The 22,251-nt window shown below is 44.1% G+C and overlaps 1 protein-coding gene across 1 annotated transcript; it reads right to left on the bottom strand.

Moving 5' to 3' along the window:
• Positions 1-1,909: 1,909 nt before the first annotated feature.
• MBD2 (methyl-CpG binding domain protein 2) lies at positions 1,910-21,972 on the bottom strand. Its single transcript, XM_053448209.1, has 7 exons — positions 21,775-21,972; positions 12,466-12,625; positions 10,060-10,197; positions 7,291-7,381; positions 5,737-5,914; positions 2,405-2,543; positions 1,910-1,994 (listed from the first exon to the last, which is right to left on the bottom strand). Exons 1-6 carry the CDS (start codon positions 21,882-21,884, stop codon positions 2,417-2,419), a joined length of 804 nt encoding a protein of 267 aa, XP_053304184.1. The 5' UTR covers positions 21,885-21,972; the 3' UTR covers positions 1,910-1,994; positions 2,405-2,416.
• Positions 21,973-22,251: the final 279 nt, after the last annotated feature.

Genomic DNA, 22,251 nt, shown 5'->3' with positions numbered 1-22,251 from the left:
CTGACCTGAAGCTTATCTGAAAACTTCTCAATCTTCTCAATTTTGATAGCGTCGCTAGAAAAAAAAAATTAGGGAAAGACTTTGTCTTTTGCTTCAAGGCTCAGATTCCCTTAGAAGTAATACGTTACCAAAAGAAAGATGGAGGAAAATACTGATAATGATGGGGACTCTGGATCATTAGTGATGCGGACAGATGGATCGGTACACGTTTGGTGTGTTGGGCTATTGCAATTAGCGGCATTAATAGAACAAGAACGTTTTGGGAAAGAGAATTTGAAAGGATTTAAGACTAATAACGGTTTTCTGCGACTCATCAGGATGAAACGATAAAGGAGATCAGATAATAAAAGGAGATAAAGTCTGTGTACGGAATATGGTCACCTCTTTGCAAGGCGAGGGACAGATTAGATAAATGGGACACTGTTAGCCACCCATGCACAATGTGGTATCATTAAAGGTGCTGTTCCATTTTTTTAAATGATTAAAATAAGCTACCGAGTGAACAGAAGAAAAAGTAAATCAAATCAATATTTGGGGTGACCGCCCTTTGCCTTCAAAGCCAAGACGGAGGACACGTAATATAATGACCTCTGTCTTGGGTCAGGGTGTATTAATCAACAGCATTCAGCAACATAACAAAAGGGAAGACGTAACGCGGAGGAATCATCGCGTAGGACGCGGAGAAAACGAGGCTAAAGTCGCCCTGCTAACTTGAGATTTTAAAGTTCAACGCACTAAATCTACATTGTGCTGGAACAGGGAATTTCAGGACAAAAAGTGGCACAGATCATGTTGGCTCCATGCAGTGAAGGTTTTACACACACACACACGCACACGCACTTTATAGATAGATATATAATGTGTAAAGGCTGTTTACAGTCTGTATTCGTGGGAGGGGTGTTAGGGGGTATTTATACCCCCAGCATCCTCTCCATTAGGGCGTTACGTTTGTGTTCTTCCCACCCGCACCCACGATTCACTCTGTATTCTCTGTTTCCTATCCCTCCCTATCATCCCACACACACGCTAACACTATACACTGGTACACAAATACACACGCTCAAACATACACACACGCACACCTCGTCTCAGCCACTGACTCCCTCCCCTCTCGCAGATCTCTTACTCTTACCCCCACCAACCTTGTGTGGAGCCTTTTTTTTTTTTCTTTTCACGCCACAAAATATTTATTACAAGGGTAAGAAAAATCAATAAATAAAAAGACAGACTAAGAAAATATTTTTAATATTACTTTAATTTTCCTTTAGATCAAATCTGCCAGCACTGGCTGCATAATTTAAAAAATAAAAATATACATTAAAAAAAAAGGTTTCCAATGACACATATTGCAATAGAAATATATATCTATAGACTCCTTAAACAAAGGAACTTATATTTTGCATATTATATATATATAAAAAAAATCATTCTGAGCCCTCAATTGCCTTAAGCATTAAGGTTAGATATTGCACTGACGCCTTATTAAAAAAATAAACAGAAGAATAAGCGGATTAACGGTTGTTGCCCACAATTGTTCCATTATATATGTATTAACGTACTGGAAACGTAAATAGCACATAAGGTTACATATAGAACAGTCTACATAAAAACATTTAAAGAACGTACACAGAGTCTCGCAATAGAGATCCACAATTTGTATTAAATAACCCGAAATCGCCATAAACGCCAATCGGAAATACACAAACTCTTTATTTCACCAATATTAATATAAAATATCTTTTTCTAGGATAGAAGCCGACGGCAACCACGATATTGGTTTATTATAATTGCATTACATTTAAAAAGTCAGACACAAAATAAAGATTTTCTTCAATAATAATATAGATATTTACATTAAAAATATAGATTTCTATGAAGGCATTGGTATGTTGCTATTTAACAAAAAAAATAAAGTTATAAAATGTGCATTGTTTAGAAGCGTAGGCCAAAGATTTGTTTCCGTGAATGTCGCCGTTTTCCAATGTTTGACGTACCTTTGGAGGGAAAAAAACATTTATAATTACAACCTATTTGTTTTTCTGCATACGTTTAAAAATGTGTTCTCTGCTTACTTGCGTTTGCTTTTCAAACTATACTATCAGCCAGATATTTTAGGTGTTATACTTTTTTTGCCACGTAACTAATACAGGCTACCAAGTCTTTGTAATACAGCCTTTCATTGCCTTTATGAAGTCCCATGAATTTTTTACTTTTTTTAAACCGAACTATTTTTTCTGCTAATAAACAAACTCCCTTTATCTGCAGACCTGGAGGCGGCCATTGTTGTCGGTCATGTGATCTTTTGGGTGAGTTTCCTGGCTCAGTCACCACACTGAGCTGATGCTTTATGGCAACACTAATAAAGTCCATTTCTCCATAGTATTTAATTAATCAGCAAGATTACCTGATCAGGCCTCTAATCGCTACCGCTGTCCACATCCACGCTCGTGCTGTTTGAGGGTTCGGCCGTGTGCGCCAAAATGTCAGCCATTAAAGCTTCTTCGAGTTTCTTTCGGACATGTTGGACCCGCTCTTCCTGCTTTCTGAAAGTCACAAAGACGCCGTTTTGGTTGGTACGAGAAGTAAACGACTCGGAAAATACAAGGGGGGGGGAGTCCAAAGTAGAAGAAATTTGTCTCAGTACAGTAAACACAAAAACCAGTAAATAATAGCTAGATTAACGCCATCAAACAATACGCAATTACACAAAAAAAAATTGAAACATAAGATTTTACTTCAGATCAGACCCATTCGGCCCGTCTAGTCTGGCTTTTCTTTTTCAGCCATAAAGACTCAAATCTTAGACGGGAGAGAAACAGTTAAATACTTAAAAAGGGATTTAGCAAAGGAGGGACATTTATTTTCCGGAAGAGAAATGTTAGACGTAGTAGTCATGATGTAAAACTAGAGGGTAAGAGGCTGAGATGGAATAATTACTGAGAGAGTGGTAGAGAATCAGAACAGCCTCCCAGCAGAAGTGGTAGAGTGTAATACAGTGAGGGGATTAAACACGCATGGGATAGGCATACGGCTCCTGAATCTAAGACGAGACCAACGACTGATTAAGGTTCGAGTCTTTACAGGAGAACAGGGAAGTTACAATCATTCTAAATATACATCCAACTGCAAGAATTGACAAAAAAAAGTTTTAAAAAACATACAGGATCCGTTACTCTGAAAGTCTGACTCTTCAAGGTTTTGTATTCCTGGCAGAGCTTATCTGCCCCTTCAAGCGAGACTTGCAGTAGTGAACGGGATCCATTCATCTATTGATTAAGCGACCGGGTTACATGAAATACTAATGAGCACGCCATTACCTAAACTGCCGCAACGCCGCCTCGGGGCAGACACGGCGGACCAAGGTTTTTGGAAAGGTAAAAATATACATTCTAAAGGGAAAAGAGAATTGTAAAAAAAAAAATGCTTAGAAATAGAATTTCTATACAAAGGGTCAGCGGGATACGGCATGGAATAAGAAAAAGCTTTTGGGGCTGTTGCGATACCCAAATGCCCTTTAAATTTTGAAAAGGGAGCTTGTGCTTTTGGATTTGTAAATAGTTGTTCACAGCGAGTGAAACGCCATACATGTACCGCCCGGCAGCTCCAGGGCCAGCTCGGCGACTGCAGCGTGCCGGGGGTGGGGTGCGTAGAGTCTAATGACATTTTAATGGAAGGGCTTTCCTGCCAATGACCGACTACGGAAACATGCATTGTTTTTAGGAGATCACCTGGATCCCCTCCGCTTGTGAGCCAAAACAAGCAATTCTCTCTGAAGGAGCAGCAAAAGAAGACTGCTCCATCAGCTGCTGGCTTCAGCCAACCGGCTAAATTAACGTTGTTACTGGCCCTTTAAGACTATTATGTATGCCCTGCACAGGGAAAATATTTCCTTTATAAAAAGCTTTATTTAGATGACACGTGGGAGTTTGGTTCTTTCGACCCAAAAAGGCATTTTTACGATGGTTTCATTCGCGTCTCTACTCCGTCTGTAAAGCTTCTGGAAGCCGCGGGTGGTCCTCTGTGATTCTTTCGCTTTCAAGCAACAGAAACCTGCCAAGTTCTATATCCCGGTCCTGGTGACGCGAGCGGCGGTGTAAAGCCCGGGGGAAGTTTTTTTGTAAAGGGCTTTAGCTGCAGATCACTTATCACAGAACAGTCTGCACAAAGAAACCCACAGAGGCAGACGCTTCTTAGCGTGAAAAAAATTTAAAAAAATCATAGCGTTGTGTTCTGGCCGACGTCTGTCATTTACAATACCTGTTATTCCATGCGTACTTTAGTGAGAATAAAAAATGTAAAATAATAAAATTATACACACACATATATATATATATATATATATATATATATATATATATATATATATATAATATATATATATATATATATATATATATACATACACATACATACATACATACCATATACACTTAGTACGGCGCCAAAGTCTTAAGCAGATTTGTTTTTTTTGGTGTTTTCCAACACATTAATTGAAATAAGCGTGTTTTATACACAGCGGCGTGAATTTCCGTTATGTTATGAAGACCAGTATTACTATTTTGTTGTGTTTCTTTATGACAGGCAGACACGATGCTATTAGGTACCTTTACTTGCGCAGGAGGTGGGAATGTCTTACAAGATAAAGTTTATCACTTTTGAATAAAGATTACGTTTTGTGTTTTCTTGAGCATGCACGGTATGACTATTACATAAGTGCGCCAAAACAAGCCTGCAAGACACATTAGCAAACAAGCCTGCAGCAAAATATCAAAATCATCATTTATCAAACGCAGCCATCGCTGGAGGCAACATTCCGCCTCCAAAACATCCCATAAACTGGCGTTTTACATTTAATACAAAAAAAAAAAAAAGTAAGACCCCCAACTAGGAACGGACAGCCGCTTCATAGCCTGTCCTACGGTGCGTCCCGGATTGGGAGCATCTACGGTTTAAGCTCTCTTCTGCCATTACAGGGGAAAAATCATATATCAGTCTGATCTGGCCCTAAGGGCCATCCAGAACGGAGCTGTGAGGCAAATGCCGCTACTAGAGGGAACAACCCCAGATGTACCTTTCGGTCTTCAGTGGCCTCATCAGTGTGGTCCGGTTGGTATCCCTTTCGGCACAAGGGAGCTAGGAGGTCCACGTCCAGACTCACCTTCACACTCTAGAGATTTCTCAGGTGAGGCAGAGGTGAATCCACGCATGGACCTCGTTGCTCTCTCGGTGAGCATCTCAAATGTGTTTTATACCCTTTTAATGTAACGTAAAAGCTCCAGGCACAGCTCAGCTCCTTTATAATGCCCCAAATCCCATTTTTGTTTACAAGAGTAATTTGGCTTAATATTAACTGTTACTCCAGGCTGCCATCTAGTGGCAACGTCTTGAAAGCACAACTGGATTAATGAAATTAGGAATACTTGACGGGCCGAACTCGGAACTCGCCGAGCAAAACCAATTCAGACAAATTTTTCTTTTTGTTTTTAGTGTATTCATTTTGGTTCAGATGAAATTCGGAGGGGTAATTTTGTGTCGCAATTACATTTTGTGCAATATTTTCACTAAGGGAGGTGCCTTCAAGCAGTATCTTTCTCTGATGGCTGTATAGGGGAGGGCTACTGGCACTCGGGAGTCTCTTATACACACAGAGAACATTTACCTAGAACCGGGGGGGGGGGGGACGCGACAGCGCCGCACACCCAGACCGGGGGGGGGGGAATCACCTAATAACCTCACCTGATATCCTCATCCGTGACCACAAACGCTTTACAGAGCGGCTGCGTCGTGTTTAACCAGACGGCTGGGTTCTTTTCCACGGCGGCAGAGAGCTGGCCTGTGATCGGAGCAGAACTTGTGTGCAACGCGCTTGCAATCGCTGCGAGGAGGGTATCGTCATTATTACCGGGTCCAACACCTACGGAGAGAGAGAACAAAGCATCACGGATCTTCCCGTCACCCAGAAATCTGCCACTTACCCCACAATCCAGGAAAAAGAAAAAAAAAAAAGGGGTAAATCCCTGACGGTCTCATTTTTATATTCTCACCGATACTTTGAAATAAAATGGGTTGAATTTGCACTATTATTCAAGAGTCCAAAAAAACGCACACACACGTGTTATCTCACAGTATAAAAATGTTCTGTCACTTTATTATTAATATAGCGCCTTCATATTCCACAGGTAATGCATAAGATAGCAATTTGGAACAAAAGGAGGGCAACACGTTTACAATATAGGGGGAGTTCAGGTATAAAAAGGACAAATTAGTAGCCAATATTGCTGGACAGACTAGGAAAGGTGAGATAACCAGTCCGGTATCCCTGAAGAAGTTGGTCTTGAGGGATTTTTGGAAGGACTGGAGGTAAGGGGAGATGGAAATGGCCTCACAGAGGATGGAGGCAGCCCTAAATTAGTCTGGAAAGCCAGCATGGGAAGCAGAAATCAGAGCAGAGGACTCAGAGGAGTGGAGTGAGACCGGGCAGGAGTATATTGAGAAATTAGTGAGGAGAACCGCTTTGCAAAAATCGTGAAGCATCATAAATAAGATTGAAGCCCCCAGCGAGTTTCCTTCTGACCCATTTTATACGCTGACCCATATAAAAAAAGGTATCAGAAAGTTCTGAAGGGTCTAATGCGTCTCTCGAAGGCATGGAGACCCCATGCAGCTTGGCAATCAGAGGCAAAGGTCTGCGCAGGAACATTTTATATTCCGGAGGTCCATTGGCGGGGAATAAAAGATCCGCTCACCATGGTGACAATTTATAGAGGAACTTCCACCATTTATATAATTTATAATATAAAGTGAGGGGATTTTTAAACATGCGTTTTCCGTTTCTAAACACTCGTAGTTGCCACATAATAAAACATTCATATTTGTCTACCTACTAGACAAACATCCTGGCTCCTTAGCTTACTGCCTTGTGATAAACAAAAGAATGCCTCGGACTTAATCACCTGTGACACTCTGGCTAATAAAAGTCTATGGAGGAAAGGGTTTCATTGGATAAGAAGGACTCAGAGCAGTCAAAGCATCAGCTCAATGTGTTCCTGTAGCAAGAAACGGTGGCCAAAAGTATCACATGACTACCTAAAATCCAGTTTACTGCTCAACGGCCAACTACATTAATGTATACAGCACTGTACGTAGTGCAAAGAAGTGTTATTCTGTGAGGCTGCGGGGGGCTGACAGATCGGTTTGCTTTTCTATGATTTAAAATGGGAATAAAGCCGATAATATTTAACCAAACATGATCAGCAACGAAAACAGAGCGCCGAGGTTCCTTCTGCATACCTTGCAAGCCTTTGGGAAGCTCCATCGGTTTCATGACTTGTTCTGCGGTGTCCGACGCCGACAGCCCCTCCAGCCTCTTCTCCCAGAAAAGCTGAAACACAAGAACATTTACCGCGAGTCACAGAAAAGGCCGTTTCTACCAACACGAGTACAAAAAACACTTCTCTTAATATTAAGCGTCTGTCTTACCCAGCATTATGGAGAAGGAAGACCCTTCAGAAGAATCTTTTGTTACTGGGGAGAGAGACCCACGTCCCTCTCCCACACTTAGCAACGCTCCGGAATTCAGCAACATTCTTAAAGTGACTCTTTAACCAACACATGAACTTTAATGCATATGAAAGCCTCCCAGCGTGTGATGTACTCACATGCGTGTTCAGACCCCCCAGGCACACGTGTGGAAAGTGCGGCCATGGCTGTCGGTGGCAGCTGATTGGCAGCTTTGGGCTACTAAGTACTTTTATATGCATAGCAGGGGTGTCGGAGACATTAAACTGTCCCTTTAATCCGATTTTGTGATTATGATACGCAGGAATTATTTAAACATTCTAGTAATCATCGCCGAGACGCTGTAAGGAAGGCTGAACTACCGTTCAGTATAAACGTACCTTCTACAAGCACAGCTTAATAACGGTAACACTCCAGAAGCCTCTAGAAAACCTCCCCAATCTCGCCCCCAATCTGGAGGTTACAATTTGTTATGACTTCGGGGATATTTATGCCTACTTTGAAAAAGGGGAACGAACAAAGCTGAACTTGAACGCATCTTCAGTAACGGTTACGCAATACATCTACGGTACGCGGAATCTTACAGCGATCGCAGGGAAGGATAAGAAAACGGAAGCCAGAAAGCGACGAATCCCAAGATATCAATTTAAAATAGCTCAAAAAGTTACGTGCCGGTGACAACACTTCAGGAGCCATGGCTACTTGGCTCATGGGATTTGTACAGCCCCAGAGAGAATAGAGATGAGAGAAGACACAACACCTTCAACAACATTTCGGCCCGTCTAGTCTGCCTGCTTTTCCCGCTGTAAAGTCTCGGACCTTAATACATCCTTGGTCTCATCTTAATTCCAGGATATACCATTTATGCTGGAAGGCTGTTCCACTTGTCTACTGCTTTCTCAGTAAAGTCTCCTGTCAGATCCAAGTGTTTATTAATCAGGAGTTATCAAACACAGAGCATGTATAAACAACTAACCATAGTCAATCGGCACTGATTTTAGGGTGGAATATGTACATTTGCTATTAGCCATACATTCTGGAACGTGAGCCTTTCCTGCCGGGAGGGTGAAAGACTGCGGCCAATCGACACCCTAAACGATAGGACACCCCAAAGCAGTACAATGTACACGGCGGACACAATGGGCCCTTTAACATAGGATTTGATGGCAGATAAGAAGCATTAGGTCCTCAAACCCGTCTATTTGTCCTCACCTCTCCCCAAAGCCATACGTATCCCTCAGTTTTCTTATTTTTATCCTGCAAGCCATTCGCCGTTTTCATTACCCTATGAACTCTCTCCAGTGTGTCTATTCTTCTGAAGATGGGGTCTCCAGAACTGCCCCCAATACTCTAGCTGAGGTCTGACCAGAGATCTGTTACGTGGCAGAACCTCCTCCCTCTTCCTGCTATTAATGCCACTGACCATACACCCCAGCACCCTGCGACGCCCCCCCCCCCCCGACACTGACTGCTTACCAAATCCCTCTCTTCCGATGCCACCGACAGAACAGTGTCGCCAATGCTATATTCTGCCTCGGGATTTTTATGCCCCAAGTGCATTATTATGACACACTCATTTACATAAGTCACTTGCCATTGCAATACGAGTTTTTAAGCGATATATAGAGTATATTAACACGCTTACGGTGTGGTATAGAAATGTGTAGCCCTGCACCCCCTACATAGTATGTTGTACATAACAATGCAGTGCAAAGAAAAGCCAGCATTAGCTTTCATCCGCTAAATCTCAGCGAGCCATTGAACATTCTTTTTAGCTCATTTAATGCAGCATTCCTATCCATGCGTTTCTGTAATTACATATATAGTAATATATAATATCCTCTCGCCGGGCACGTGGTGCCGGTCTGTTGATTCCTCTTGGTTTGTGTTGAGTGGATTCATACCGATGCGCAGCTTATGATTTTAAGCAGTAAGGGGGACCGTCGCCTTTTTAGCACTATCACTTTCATTTCTTCAAAGTAGCAATCCCTTGGGTGTCTTAGTAAATTACGCTACCTACTCATATCCTTTCGTCCTCCTCCTCTACAAAAGGTAGCTGGAACCAGTGTTTGCACGTGTGTTGTGGTTACAGGGAACCACCTTTCAGGCATGCTGGCTTCCAATATAGTGTGAGAGAAAGAGAGAAGAGGGGGGAGATAGAGAGAGGGTGGGGGGAGATAGAGAGAGAGAGGGTGGGGGTGGGGGAGAATGCCTCGATATAACACTGGCTGAACGAAGGAAGCAGTCGTTGATCGATTTTCAGCAGCAGGGTGCCGCCATATTTAAAAGGCATACTGCGTAGAGCGATCACATGGCGCCCCCTGTTTAAGTTTTCGGTGTTGCTGCAATGTCTTGATTTCGAGGCACGGAAGCAACACCGGCTAACAGGCAGAAAGTGATAGCCGATTGCTTTCTAAGCTCCTTTATCCCCACGACGCACCAGGCAAATCAGTTATTTGGGGTTAATAGTAATAATTTCATAGATAGCTCTGTTATGTGTTCCGTTCGGCCACCTTACGGGATCTCGCTACGGTTCCCCACCTGACGTGGCTGCTCGATCACTCGTTGGGGATCGGACTTCACTTTGTTACAGGGGTGGTTGGTAACTTTGGTAACGGGCTGCTTGAAAATCGACGCGGTTTGTCGAATAGGCAAAGTTGTGTTCAAGTCAGGTTTACCCTGCAAAGAATAAATTCTGTTAAAACAGTTTTGTTTTTTTTTTTTTAGCTTGACTGAACATAAGCAGAATACATAATTAACGCATCGCAGAAAGAGTAGGACTTGCAGAAAGAAAATGCGGACAGCCTGCTCAAGAGCTCGCAATCTAGACCCAAAACGATGACTTCTCTCCATCGAGAATTAAATGTTTTCCCCTCTGTGAAGGTTCTGGCTGTCCTTCGATAATACAAATGCACTTAATCCCCAGGAGCGGAACTATCTAGCTCCAGCCCGTAGCACTTTAGTATTCTTTAGAAACCATTTTAAATATATCTAAATATAAAAAAAATGGTGAAAGAAACGAAAAGAAAAAAGTTTTGAAAAATCTTTTTACTCATCTACAAAAGCTGAAAAACCAAAAGCCACAGAAAGACTTCCTCACGGGCATCAGTCACGGCGGAACGGGCTTCCTATCAGGTCATAGACACCTCAGCGGAAGCTGTGCGGCTCTCGGCGTGTACGGAAACGGTACGGATCAGAGTTACTGTGCGCAGCAGCAAGAAAAGAGATGCTCTGCAAGCGGGGCTGGTACATGAGTTTTTGTCAGCCTGCGTCTCTACGACACTAAAATGAATTGGCTAATAAGAGAAAGTCCCACCTTTATTAGGAATACCGTAACCCTCTTTTTTAAATGTTAGCTAATATAGCAACATTATATTCTGTAGAGCTGTACAGCCTGAATCAACCTTTTAAGTCTGTTGAAAGTAGAAATGCTATTTCCCATTTTTCTTTGCATGCTGTATTCCAGACGATTAGAGAAACACCACCAATTTATTTAGTTGTTACTACAAGTATTTTGACAAAAGAAAAGTTATGACATAGCATGCAGGAATGCACTAAATTAAATAACGAACCGGTGAAACCACAGACAACTTCCATACCGAGTATTTCAAAAATGCTACACGTACGCCTGAAACGCAGGAGGGTTATTTCAGAGTCACCGAAGGGCAACATTGGATTTTGTGCCTCGTTAAAGAGAGACCAGGGGCCGCCGTTCTGGAAAACCACATAGCAAGTCCACACGTATACTAAACCCGAGACAGATTTCCAGTCTCGGGTTTATATACGTGTGGACTTGCTATGTGATTATATATATATATATATATATATATATATATATATATATATATATATATATATATATATATATATATATATATATATATATATATATATATATATATATATACACACACACACTCCTTACTACCGACCGGTGACTCTGCCGGACACCCGGGTAACAAAAAGTTATGGTGGGGTAAAGATGATGGAACATGCTTTCACGCAAAAATAAGGGGGTAGAGATACGCAGCACCAATGTCATGTAGTATCAATTAACTTGAAGATTCATTCATTCACTCTCCCTGATACTGTAATTCTCCGCCCCGCTTCACTCGTCCTGTTTCTGTTTTCAGAGTGCCCGTCACCCCAATGTTTAATTCTCGCTACACACAGGTAAGTTAATACAGGACGCCAGCTACTGGGGGCCACACTATGAGACCCCAGCACCAATATACACCCCAATGGAAGGTCCAGGCACAATAACTATTGCCGAGGGACAATCATGAAACTGGAATTAGATGAAGACCACATCCGTCGGAATAGCGAAACATTCCCCTCAGGCAGACTTAGGACCGCAACTGAGATTAAAATATTGTCGGGACTGAAACCTCAACCTGGTGTCTGCGGTCATGGATTTATAGCTATCCTGAGCCACTACCAGAAAATCTGTGTAGCAGTGAACCGTCAAGACTTTACATCTATATAAATATAAAGTCATGTCGCTACTTAGTATCCAGCGCTAATGTCACAGCGTCCTCAGCTTGGGGTGTCCCAGGGACCCTCCACCACGCCCTAGCTATGAAAGTAGGTGGGCTGCGTAGTGTAATTTAAACCAGCTATATAAACAGAAGATCCTTTTATCTACTCAATCCACAAACTCCTTTACAAGAAATCACAGAAAAGCGCGAAAAGATGCAAGAAATTAAGGAAAGCACAGCCTGACAATATAGCCGCTACAGCGGGAAATTGGAGATTTGTTCTATACACGCTTTATAAAAGATCAGCGTGAACGAAGGGTCCGCTGAGTGCCATTAATACTCCCCTCTATCACAGGACAGCAGAACAAAGTCTGAAAGCCGGACACTCGAAACGCGTTCCGACGGAAGCTTAACCCGTACAGAGCAACGTATAAAAGGCTCTAAAATAGCAGGGGAGCTGCTAACAAACCTTATTTTGATTGAGAGGGTCATTTCTTAGTCTCTGTTTGTTCTTCTGTAATTTACTGGGCATCATCTTTCCCGTTCTGAAGTCAAAACTGCTGAGGTCAACAGTGTTCCCCAGGTACCTGGCCAACTGAGGCTTGCTTCTGAACTTCTTACCGGTTGGACTAAAAAGAAGAAAATATTTTAGTACTGTTTTTAAAAAAATGGGCTCCAGTAATGGCGAGCATCCTTAAAAGTTCTCATCTCAGGTAATTCGGGCACAGGTGTGCTTTTTAAGCACAGCTTTCAAGAATAAGGTCAATGATGCAGCTCTACGGGTCGCTTACACAACCCCCCCCCAGGTCGAGAGATAAAAAAAAAAAAAAAAAAAAAAAAAAAAAAAAAAAAATCGCCGATGCCATAGTTTCTCCATGGAGAAGCAGCGGTCGGCCCTGTACAATGCATACTTTAACTGGTTAAAAAAAAAAAAACACACATTGCCCATAGAACGAGAGTCATTCACAACCATCAAAACTCTGCGCTACGATCCGCACATCTTAAGGAAAACCTTAATGTCTTTGCGTTTTATTATATTGCATATTTACTTTAAATTTCCTAAAAATCTTTCCATTAGCCCACCAGTCTCCAGCAATACATTTAATTACCACGTATACGACAGCAAAGCCCAAATAATGCGTAACCTACAAAAACCAGACCATTCCAGAAAAGCCTGGATGACAATAGGGCAGGAGAAGCGTTTGAATGGGGTCCGGCAGCAAGCTTACTCCTGCATTGTACGTCTACGCGGAAAAGACCCTTTTCTGCAAAATCAGCAAAAGCATAATATATTGTGTGGGGGGGGGATTAAGCTCCCTCCCCCTTACTTAGTTTATCTAATAGATGTGGCTGTACATCAATTCAGATCTCAAGAGACATCAGATTTTAGAGACATAAGGGGTATCGAGATAAAGCAAACAAATACAGGTAGAAAGTACAAGTGGCCGTTAGTATGCCACCTTTTTTTCAGACTACAAATCCCATCACTCATCTGTATTTTTCCCCATGTATGATGAGTCATGGTCCTAAAGTCAGAGCATAAAAAAAATACAAAAAAAAAAATACAAAAAAAAAATGGGGGGGGGGGGAATCAGGGTTTTTTCCAGCGTGGTAGACAGCTGATCTCACATTAAACCATTCTTGGACACTATGGTAGGGAGCAGCCATATTGGCGACTTTAAGGCAGACCGATCAAATCCTTCTCTTCTTAAAAAAGAGCCTATTTTTCAAGAGTAAACCCGTGAGAGCGCTTACAGAGCACTCCGATACACATCCTTCTTTAGCAGGGCCGTCCCTTTAAATTAAACTTTAATGAAGTCTTGTTTTCCTACTTATAACAAAAAAAAACGCACGGTCAAATATACCGCAGTCAAATATACCGCAGTCCATGCAAAAACACGGACACCAACATGCATGCAAAAACATGGAAATAAGGCTGGTTTAGTACTATAGCCGTCCATCAGAGACGGCCAACAGGTCCCACGATCTGCAGTAAGACAACCAGAGTATGATGGGAGCCGTCATTCCAAAACAGCTGCATATGAACCTATTGGAAACCCATGATCTATGTTCATACATCCCTGTAACAGACGTGTTTCTACACTTCCAAACATTTAGACGTTCCTGAAATAGAATGCAATCTACTAGACAAACCCCCTGACTCCTCACCATACTGGCTGCGGGGAAAAATTCAACGATTCGGCCTTAATCACCCACCCGGACCCTCTAATGATAGCCTACGGACGAACGGACTTCATTAACATCACCATAAAGCATCAGCTCAGTGTGGTGCCTTAACCGGGAAAGTCACCCAAAAAAAATGCTAACCCACGTTACTATATACAGCACTGGGGTCAGGTTTTGAAACCAGCCATATGGAAGCTTATACACGATGAAAACGATATATTCAGTCTGAGCTGCGAGGTTTACATTACTAGTGAAGGGTAGAAAGATGGCATCTTATGACATCATGGATATGCCATCTGTATTAAGGTGAGCTGACCGTCTCCTCTGCGACCTGGAGCAGCGGGTGAATCGCTGCAGATCTCCTTGTTTGGGTGAGCTGCCAGCACGGTTTTGTATCTGGGTTTGCCGGTGGAACTACGCCAGCTACTGAGTTTTACAAAAAGTGCTTTCCATCCCTGCTGTATAATAAACTTTTAAAAATATATATAAAAATAAAAACGGGGGCTGGATCAGGATGAGGGAGCTGCGTGCCAAACCCTGGCATCTACCCGCTAGGAAGAGTTTAGAGGAATTGTTCTTCTGTGTTCCGTTCCACAGAACATCAAACCAAAACCATTTCAGAAAGCTAATTTCAGAATTTTCTGCTTTAATGGCAGTTTCATGTTAGGATTGTGCTGCTGTGACTCACCAGCATTCCCTCATCAGAGGATCGCATCCCACAGACAGACGAAATCTCATAATCACCCCGAGGGTTTTCCCGATTGTTTTTAAAAAGGCGTGATGTAAATTGGTTAAAAAAAAAAAACAAAGAATCCCACAAACTGACCAAAAGGCTTGAATTCGGCACAAATCCATCTCCTCCATGGCTCTGAAAGGTGCTGTTCCACCTAGGGTGCCTCATAAAATACCACCACATAACCGCTTCATTATGTAAAGAGAAGTAGTAAAAAAAAAAAAAAAAAAAAAAAAAAAAAAGTCATTTTGGTTTTCTCCCCCAAACAGCCTGCCTGTGCTATCCTTCCCCCTGTCCATACCCTCGAGGACCGAGCCAGAATGCAGGAAGTGCATGTGATGTCACTTCCTGCATGCTGGATCAGACACAACGTCCAGTGAGAGACCGTGAGACATCTGATGATGTGGGCGCAGAGGTTGGCCCAGGGCACATAGAGCGGCAGGTCCAGTGACAGCTGCAGCCCCTGCGACCATGATTATTACGCCCCTGCCTCTGTATAGTATCAGTCTGACCACTCGCAGCCCCCTTTAAGCTAATAGACCTTTAACAGCCCTTCTGTGATGCTGGGTAGTGCAGAGGGGACAAGAGGACCCCAGGAAAGGTTTTGAACAAGAAAGTACAGAAACATGGTAGATTATTTTAAAACAGGAGTATGTTTATTTAACATGGACACAAGAGTACTACATAATAATTTAAGTCTTTCAGAAAATTGGAGGGAAGAAAATAAAAAAACACCTAAAAGGTGGAACAGTATCTTTAAATTAAGGCAAGGCTAACAGTAATATAGAATGTAGCGTTTAATGACAATATAAGTGGCAGTAAAACTGTCCTATCAAAAAGTAACAGTATCAGCGTCACTCGACTGCTTCATCATAACATGGGATTATTATTATTATCTTTTATTTATATAGCGCCAACAATTTACGCAGCGCTTAATGTGCTAAATGTGTATTATACGGGCCGACTCGGCCCTTCTGGCGTCAGGAATGGCCTCGGTAATACAGAGTGATTTCAGAGAGGTGAACATTAAACGCTCCTGCGATATTAGTGAATATATCCCCATTACAAGCTGCAAGTCGGGCTCGCTCGGCTCCTTTTATCATTTATTTTCTACACTAGAAGCCTGCAGGAGAGCTGAGTATTCGAACGCACCCATCCAAATATGCATTAGAGAGGCCAAACCTCGGAGAGCTTCTCCTGCAAGTAAAGCCGAGTCAGCAGCAGACACTGGATCGGTTACGGCGGAGAGTTCCGGAAAGACACGTCGCAAATATATCCCCAAATCTACTGCCGGCATCTCTTAAAGAAACCATAAACGTGCCGATTTACAGTTCCTTTATGTCTTGCACACTATTACCCTCAGTACCCATTCGAGGCAACAGTCTGGTGCTAAAATTTTCTATGACCTCAAAAAAAAAAAAAAATTATATATATATATATATATATATATATATAAAATTTTTACCAATTTTTTTTTAATAATCATAATAATAATAATCATAGGCAATTTAAGTGAAATAAAATCTGGAGACCTGCTATCGACTCTTAATGAACTCTGCCACAGAGTTCAAATAGGATACAATCTACAGCCTTGACATATTTTACTGAAGAACCGTAAATGTATTTCCATGAGTGTTTCCGGAGAGTTCATGGTACATGACGGACAGCACATCCCCGTAGTGACAGTATACTGTGTTATGTGTACGTTCTTTGGGGAAGGGGGACAATCCGGTACTTTAGAACTGAATACAGAGCTCCATTCACTGCGCCCAACCGGGGGCCGTGTGATACGGGAAGCCTCCGCTGCTCCGAATGTTGAAGGAACAGTAATATCCAGCTGGTCTTATGGGAGAAGCAGACAGCACCTCATTAGCGAGTCAGGAGGAGGCAGCATCACAGGGTATTCTCTGCATAAACAGGCTAACATACCAAAAAAAAATGTTTTTTAAATAATAGTAACACATTTTTTTTTAAAAATGGGACACAGAAGCCAAGGGATCCTTTAAGGCTTACAAAGCTGCCAGTTTTAAAGCGTTTGATTTCACGCGGTTCCTGTTGCGGAAGAAGAACAGTCTGTAAACTGCAGCCGGTCCATAGAAACTGAAACTAAAAGAATCAGTGTATAGCCAAGGTTTCAGTTGTATCTATTATTTTCTTTTACCCAAATGTGGCAAAATGTTGGAATTAGCATATATATATTTCAATGACTCCTATAAACCCAGTACATCTATAATTCCTTAACCCAACATTATGGCGAAACCAACCCTATTGGGTGATGAAAGTGAAAACAAACACGGCCTGGCGACGGCTTATTCACTTAGTTCGGGAGTAACAAGCACGTGGATCTATCAGGGACCGGATTCTCCGTACGGGATACATTTGGGATATGAGCCTTGATTAATTAGAAGTATTCTAGGAGGTATTGTGACCTCACAGCAGTTACCATAATTAAAGCGATACTCCAACCATCATGATGATATCCGAGTGGCCCCTTTATAAAAGCTTTCATGTGGTCCTCTTTGCCAACGCATGGAGGATCTCCTGCTGCCAGCGCCCTCCTGATACTCGCTGCCGGCCGTCACTGTAGTTGTTTTGGCGATACTTGGTAAGAGTAAAGGGATTTTATCTCAGAGGAACCTGAAGCTCACAAGATCGGCAAAGAATAATCACGCAAATTCTAAAACTGGACTTAAAATGATGAATTTGGTAAATGATGGAGACAATAAGACACCAAGAGACTAATGAATGATTCTAGAAGAGGGTTGCTCACGTCAGTGTAACGGGAATACACATCTGTCTCATGGAACGCACGGTCCGTGCCGTGTCCATTCCATGTTTGCTCACCATATGCACAGGGAATCTTTGTTTCTAGAGAAAGGGTTTATCACTGCGGGGTGAGCAGGCCGCCGAGGCTAAATCCGGCAGTGAAGGGGTGCATGAACTAAACGCCCGGCTGCATCTTGTGTCGCTGGCTATATAAATAGCTGGCTAGAGCTGGTGTGTGACTACGGCCCACACTTTGAAGACATCGGCAGAAGCCGAAGATCGGATGACTGGAGAGAAGAAGTGAAAGAGGAATAAGTCAGACAAAAAAGGGGGGGGGGGTTGGTCACTAAGCCGAGTTGAGCCATCATGTAACATTTCATGTAACATTGTGCTCCGGCATGGAAACGAGCTGCAGGGGCAGATATATATACGGGGGGGGGGGTTCTGTAGGATCCCCCCATACACTCGCGAGGAAGACACCAGACTAAGAAGTCCGACACGGCCATCATGCGCAGTAACGTGATCACTAGAGTGTCGCTTTAAGGGGTAAGCGCAGGAGGAAAGGAGATAAGGAGTTTTATTGGATACATTTGGTAGTGATTATTTCTGCTTTATTATATTTTAGGTGTGTCCATTTTTTTTTTGGCAAAAAAAAAAAAAAAAACTAAAAACCTGTCAAATTCTGTATTGTAATTGTTCCCATCTGCACATAAAATATAATTAAAGCTGTAAATTAAACAAGCAGCATGCCTCATAATATCTATTTATTACATGGCACCGATGTCAGGTTAATAGTTCCCAGCAGTTAAAGCCGCGCCGTAGGATCAGGTATCACCGTCCGCACGCAGACCTGCCGAGCCGTCTATTTCACAACGGCTCTGATCGTTCACCTTTACTCCGATTCGCATGCAGATCACCCAGACGCGCTTCACGCTTCTCCAACCCTGCAGTAGGTCTTAAAGAAACATCTGACTTTCAAGCAAAAAGAACCAGAGAGCATCCTGTATGTATGTATGTATATATATATAAGTTTGGGGTCGCTTGGCTGTTTTCATGGAAAACAAGGACATTTCTGGCTGTAACAATTCGCAAAAGGGTTTCTACCCATCAATTAGCCTTTTAAACTTAAACTTGGATCAGCGAACACAACGTGCCATTGGAACACAGGAGTGATAAAGGGCCACTGGAACACAGGAGTGATGGGAGTGAAAAAGGGACTCTGAACGCCTATGAATCATTAAAAATCTTTACACGCAGGAAGTACGAAGAGCCGTGGCTTTCTCCAGCAGCCGAAGGGTAAATTTTGTTGGAAGCGCAGGAATGTTCTCGGTTGCTTCATAGCTGTGGGCAAGAAGGGATCTGGTAGGAATGGGAGTTATCCGCAGATCTCCTCCCTCGCCGAGGCTCTCTCCAAGAAACACGGTGAGAGAGAAATTCGGGGGCGCGGCGGTGATTTCACCGCGGCCCCCGGCGGACCAGTCCGACTGCTCAGGCCGTGAGCCACCCCACAATAAGGCCTAGTTCATAAGAGTCTCGTGGGGTTGGAAAATTCTGATTCTGAGTCCGATTACATCTCTATTCTCTAATGTGGCGCATGAAGGGACTGGTGATAAAAAGAGCTGTGACGGAATAATAGTAAACCCTAGCAATCAAGGCGAGATTAGTAAAACGTTGCTGCGAATACTTCACGGCTGACTGCTTTCTTTACGACGTTTGCGAACCCGAAGCAGCTCGCGTTCCCCTCGCAGACGGGACGGGCCAGCGAGAGCGCTGCCGGCACTCTGTTCCTCTTAGCCGTGAAGGAGTTAAAGTCTTTTCTGCGAGGCTGACTCATAGCCGCTGCGTCCGATGCCCACTCGCCGCGTGTCCAAGTGTTACTCAGCCTGAAAACATCTGGCGAAGAACGACTCCTACAACCCTCAGCCAGCTATAGGGCTAGTAGATGGAAAATGCCGCTATAGGCTGCCAGCAGAGTCCGGGACGTGAGAGCTTATTTTCCTTCAGCTACTTCGGGGTAGCGAAGCCGGGGGGGGGTTAAAGGTAAAAGGTCAGAGACCCCGAATAATAGAATATAACATTTTAAGAGTTTTTAACCTTTTTTGGCATTTTTCTCACCAGAGAGCAGCCGAGATGACTCAGGGCGCCCTTTGAGATTTTGTAGACTAGATGTTATCACCGTGAAGTCGCTCAACCCCCTATAAAAATGTCTTAATGGATTTTTAATCGCTTGGTGGCCGAGAGAGAGACGTCTGCATTCTATCTGATTGTATCCCGATGTCCCTGCGTGCTGATCACACAGCGATCGACAGGCAGGCTTCCGCAGCCGTGCTTTCCTGATCACGGCACGTATGATGAGCAGCAGGGGGTCATGAGAAATCCTGGCAGGGGTCTACGCTGACGGATTCTTCCTGTAGCCCGAGCGCTGACACCGCAGGAAGGGACGCCGCGCTTCCTCCGGGGCATTTAAATGCTGTCGGTACGCGGGGTTACGTGTCCGAACAAAGACAAACATATCACTAACACTGGGGAGGAACAAGGAGAACGTCCATAAAACGCCACACCCCAGAGATGGATTTATGATGGATTTATATAGATTTATATTTTCAGAAGGAAGCAGCGAGGCCCAGTATTCTTAAATTATTTTTTGTGCCCCCTCTAAGGACCAGTTGACCAATCCTAATACCTAAAACTATTATTCCGCTTAAATACAAAAAAAAAAAAATCTCCCCCCCCCAGCCTGTGCAGCGAGCGGCCAAGGGTGATAGGGAGTGAAGTATGACATCATCTGAGCACGTCGGTGACTAATGCAGCAGAGACGGGAAGCGGAGGGCGAAAGGCCAATGACTGCACTTAGGTGAGCGTGCCCACGGAGCGTTCACACGTGGCTGATCGGTGCATGTAAAGCGCTGCCCTGCAGTATGTGGTATGCAGCAAGTCACACACTGTTACTCTGTTACTGGGGGCTGTATGAGGGCCGATGGCGGAGGGCATGCAGACACAGGAGGTCAGAAGGAAGGCTTCACACATTAACGCCATGTGATGTCACCGGGCGCTGCTCCTTCGCTGACCGGTCTCAGGCACTTCCCGACTCCATTTTTGAACACGCATTATCTCCATCATTAGTACAGCCATCACCCTCACACGCGTGTTCCTGAGTCACATACACGGCATCTATGCATCTATACTGGGTCCTGTTTCATTTCATGAAGCAAATCACTCTCTGTCAGTCATCCTAATCCTGTATACTCTGCGTTATACACTCCAACCTTGAAGTTTGCCACCATCTGCCACAAAAGCTAAACGTGCCTGTGATTCACACCGTGTCGCACTCCCCGCCATGAACATGGGGTACAACCTCACCCAACACACAGTGACATCATACACCACATCTCTGGCCCCGTCACAGTCTTTGCCAGTAGAGACACTCAATACAACATGCGCGTTATATCACCTTATACAATTACCATGCATCTGCCATATACACCGGTATATACGGGGTGGCGTAACCCCTACCATATACACGGGGTGCGGCCATATAGACGGAGCGCTATGTGATATACAGGGTGCAGCCATATACACGGGGTGCTGCTATATAGATGGGGCACTCTCTCATAGCCGGGCACACTGAGTATTTCATAACTGTGAACCAGGTGCCCCTCAACACAACTGCCACAAACAGCGAGCAAATACACACCATGTATCCTACACCGTGTTCTCTCTACCCCTCCTGCCATATACACGGCACTCGTCACCCGCTGCCATGCGATACACACTGACACCTTATACAAAGTACCACTCTGCCATACAGTGTCCCGGGCTCACAGGGGGAACGGGGCTCCCCTCCCCTCCCCGCCACACACAGGGGGACCGGACAAACCCCTATCACACCGGACACTGGGTAACACCCTGTCATACTTTACACTGGGCTACTTGGCACGGCGCGCCCCCTCCTACCTCCAAACACCCCACACACCCTACCGTCAACTGAACGCCTAAACTGCCCCCACCGGACTGAGCCCGGTACCCGAGACCTACATAACACTCTATCCCACTCCCGCAGTGCCAGGTGGCCCCCAGGGGCCCCGGCCTCACCTGAAGTAGTAGACATCACTCTTGCCCGCACTCAGCCCGGACTTCCTGATGACCTCCTCCTTCTTCCAGCCCGGTGGCAGAGCCGGGCACTCCATCCTCCGCTTCTCCATGGAGCGGCTTCTGTCAGCAGTACACCATGGGTGGGCTTCCCGCGGCCCGGAGCCGCCCCTTCTTCTCGCAAAGCGATCCGGGCAGTGTGTGTGTGTGTGTGTACGCGAACCCGCGAACCCGCCTCCCCGCTGACGCAGCGCCCCCTAGCAACCGCACCTCCGGACGCCTCCGCCACGACACTCACGAGCGGAGAGCGTTATTCGATCGGTCCGGCGGAGGAACACAGGTCATAGTGCGTACTACGCTGCAGACCGACGAAAAAGTACCTGAGAGAACCTTAACCCCTTCCTCTCCGAAGCGTGCTGCAAGCAAATCACCCCGCGTCCGGTTACCCCTTAGTGGAGGTTCAACAACTCCACTGCCCAT

This window comes from Spea bombifrons, chromosome 1, assembly GCF_027358695.1.
Source record: "Spea bombifrons isolate aSpeBom1 chromosome 1, aSpeBom1.2.pri, whole genome shotgun sequence".
Taxonomy (NCBI): domain Eukaryota; kingdom Metazoa; phylum Chordata; class Amphibia; order Anura; family Pelobatidae; genus Spea; species Spea bombifrons.
This window is presented reverse-complemented; position numbering and strand designations above follow the sequence as displayed.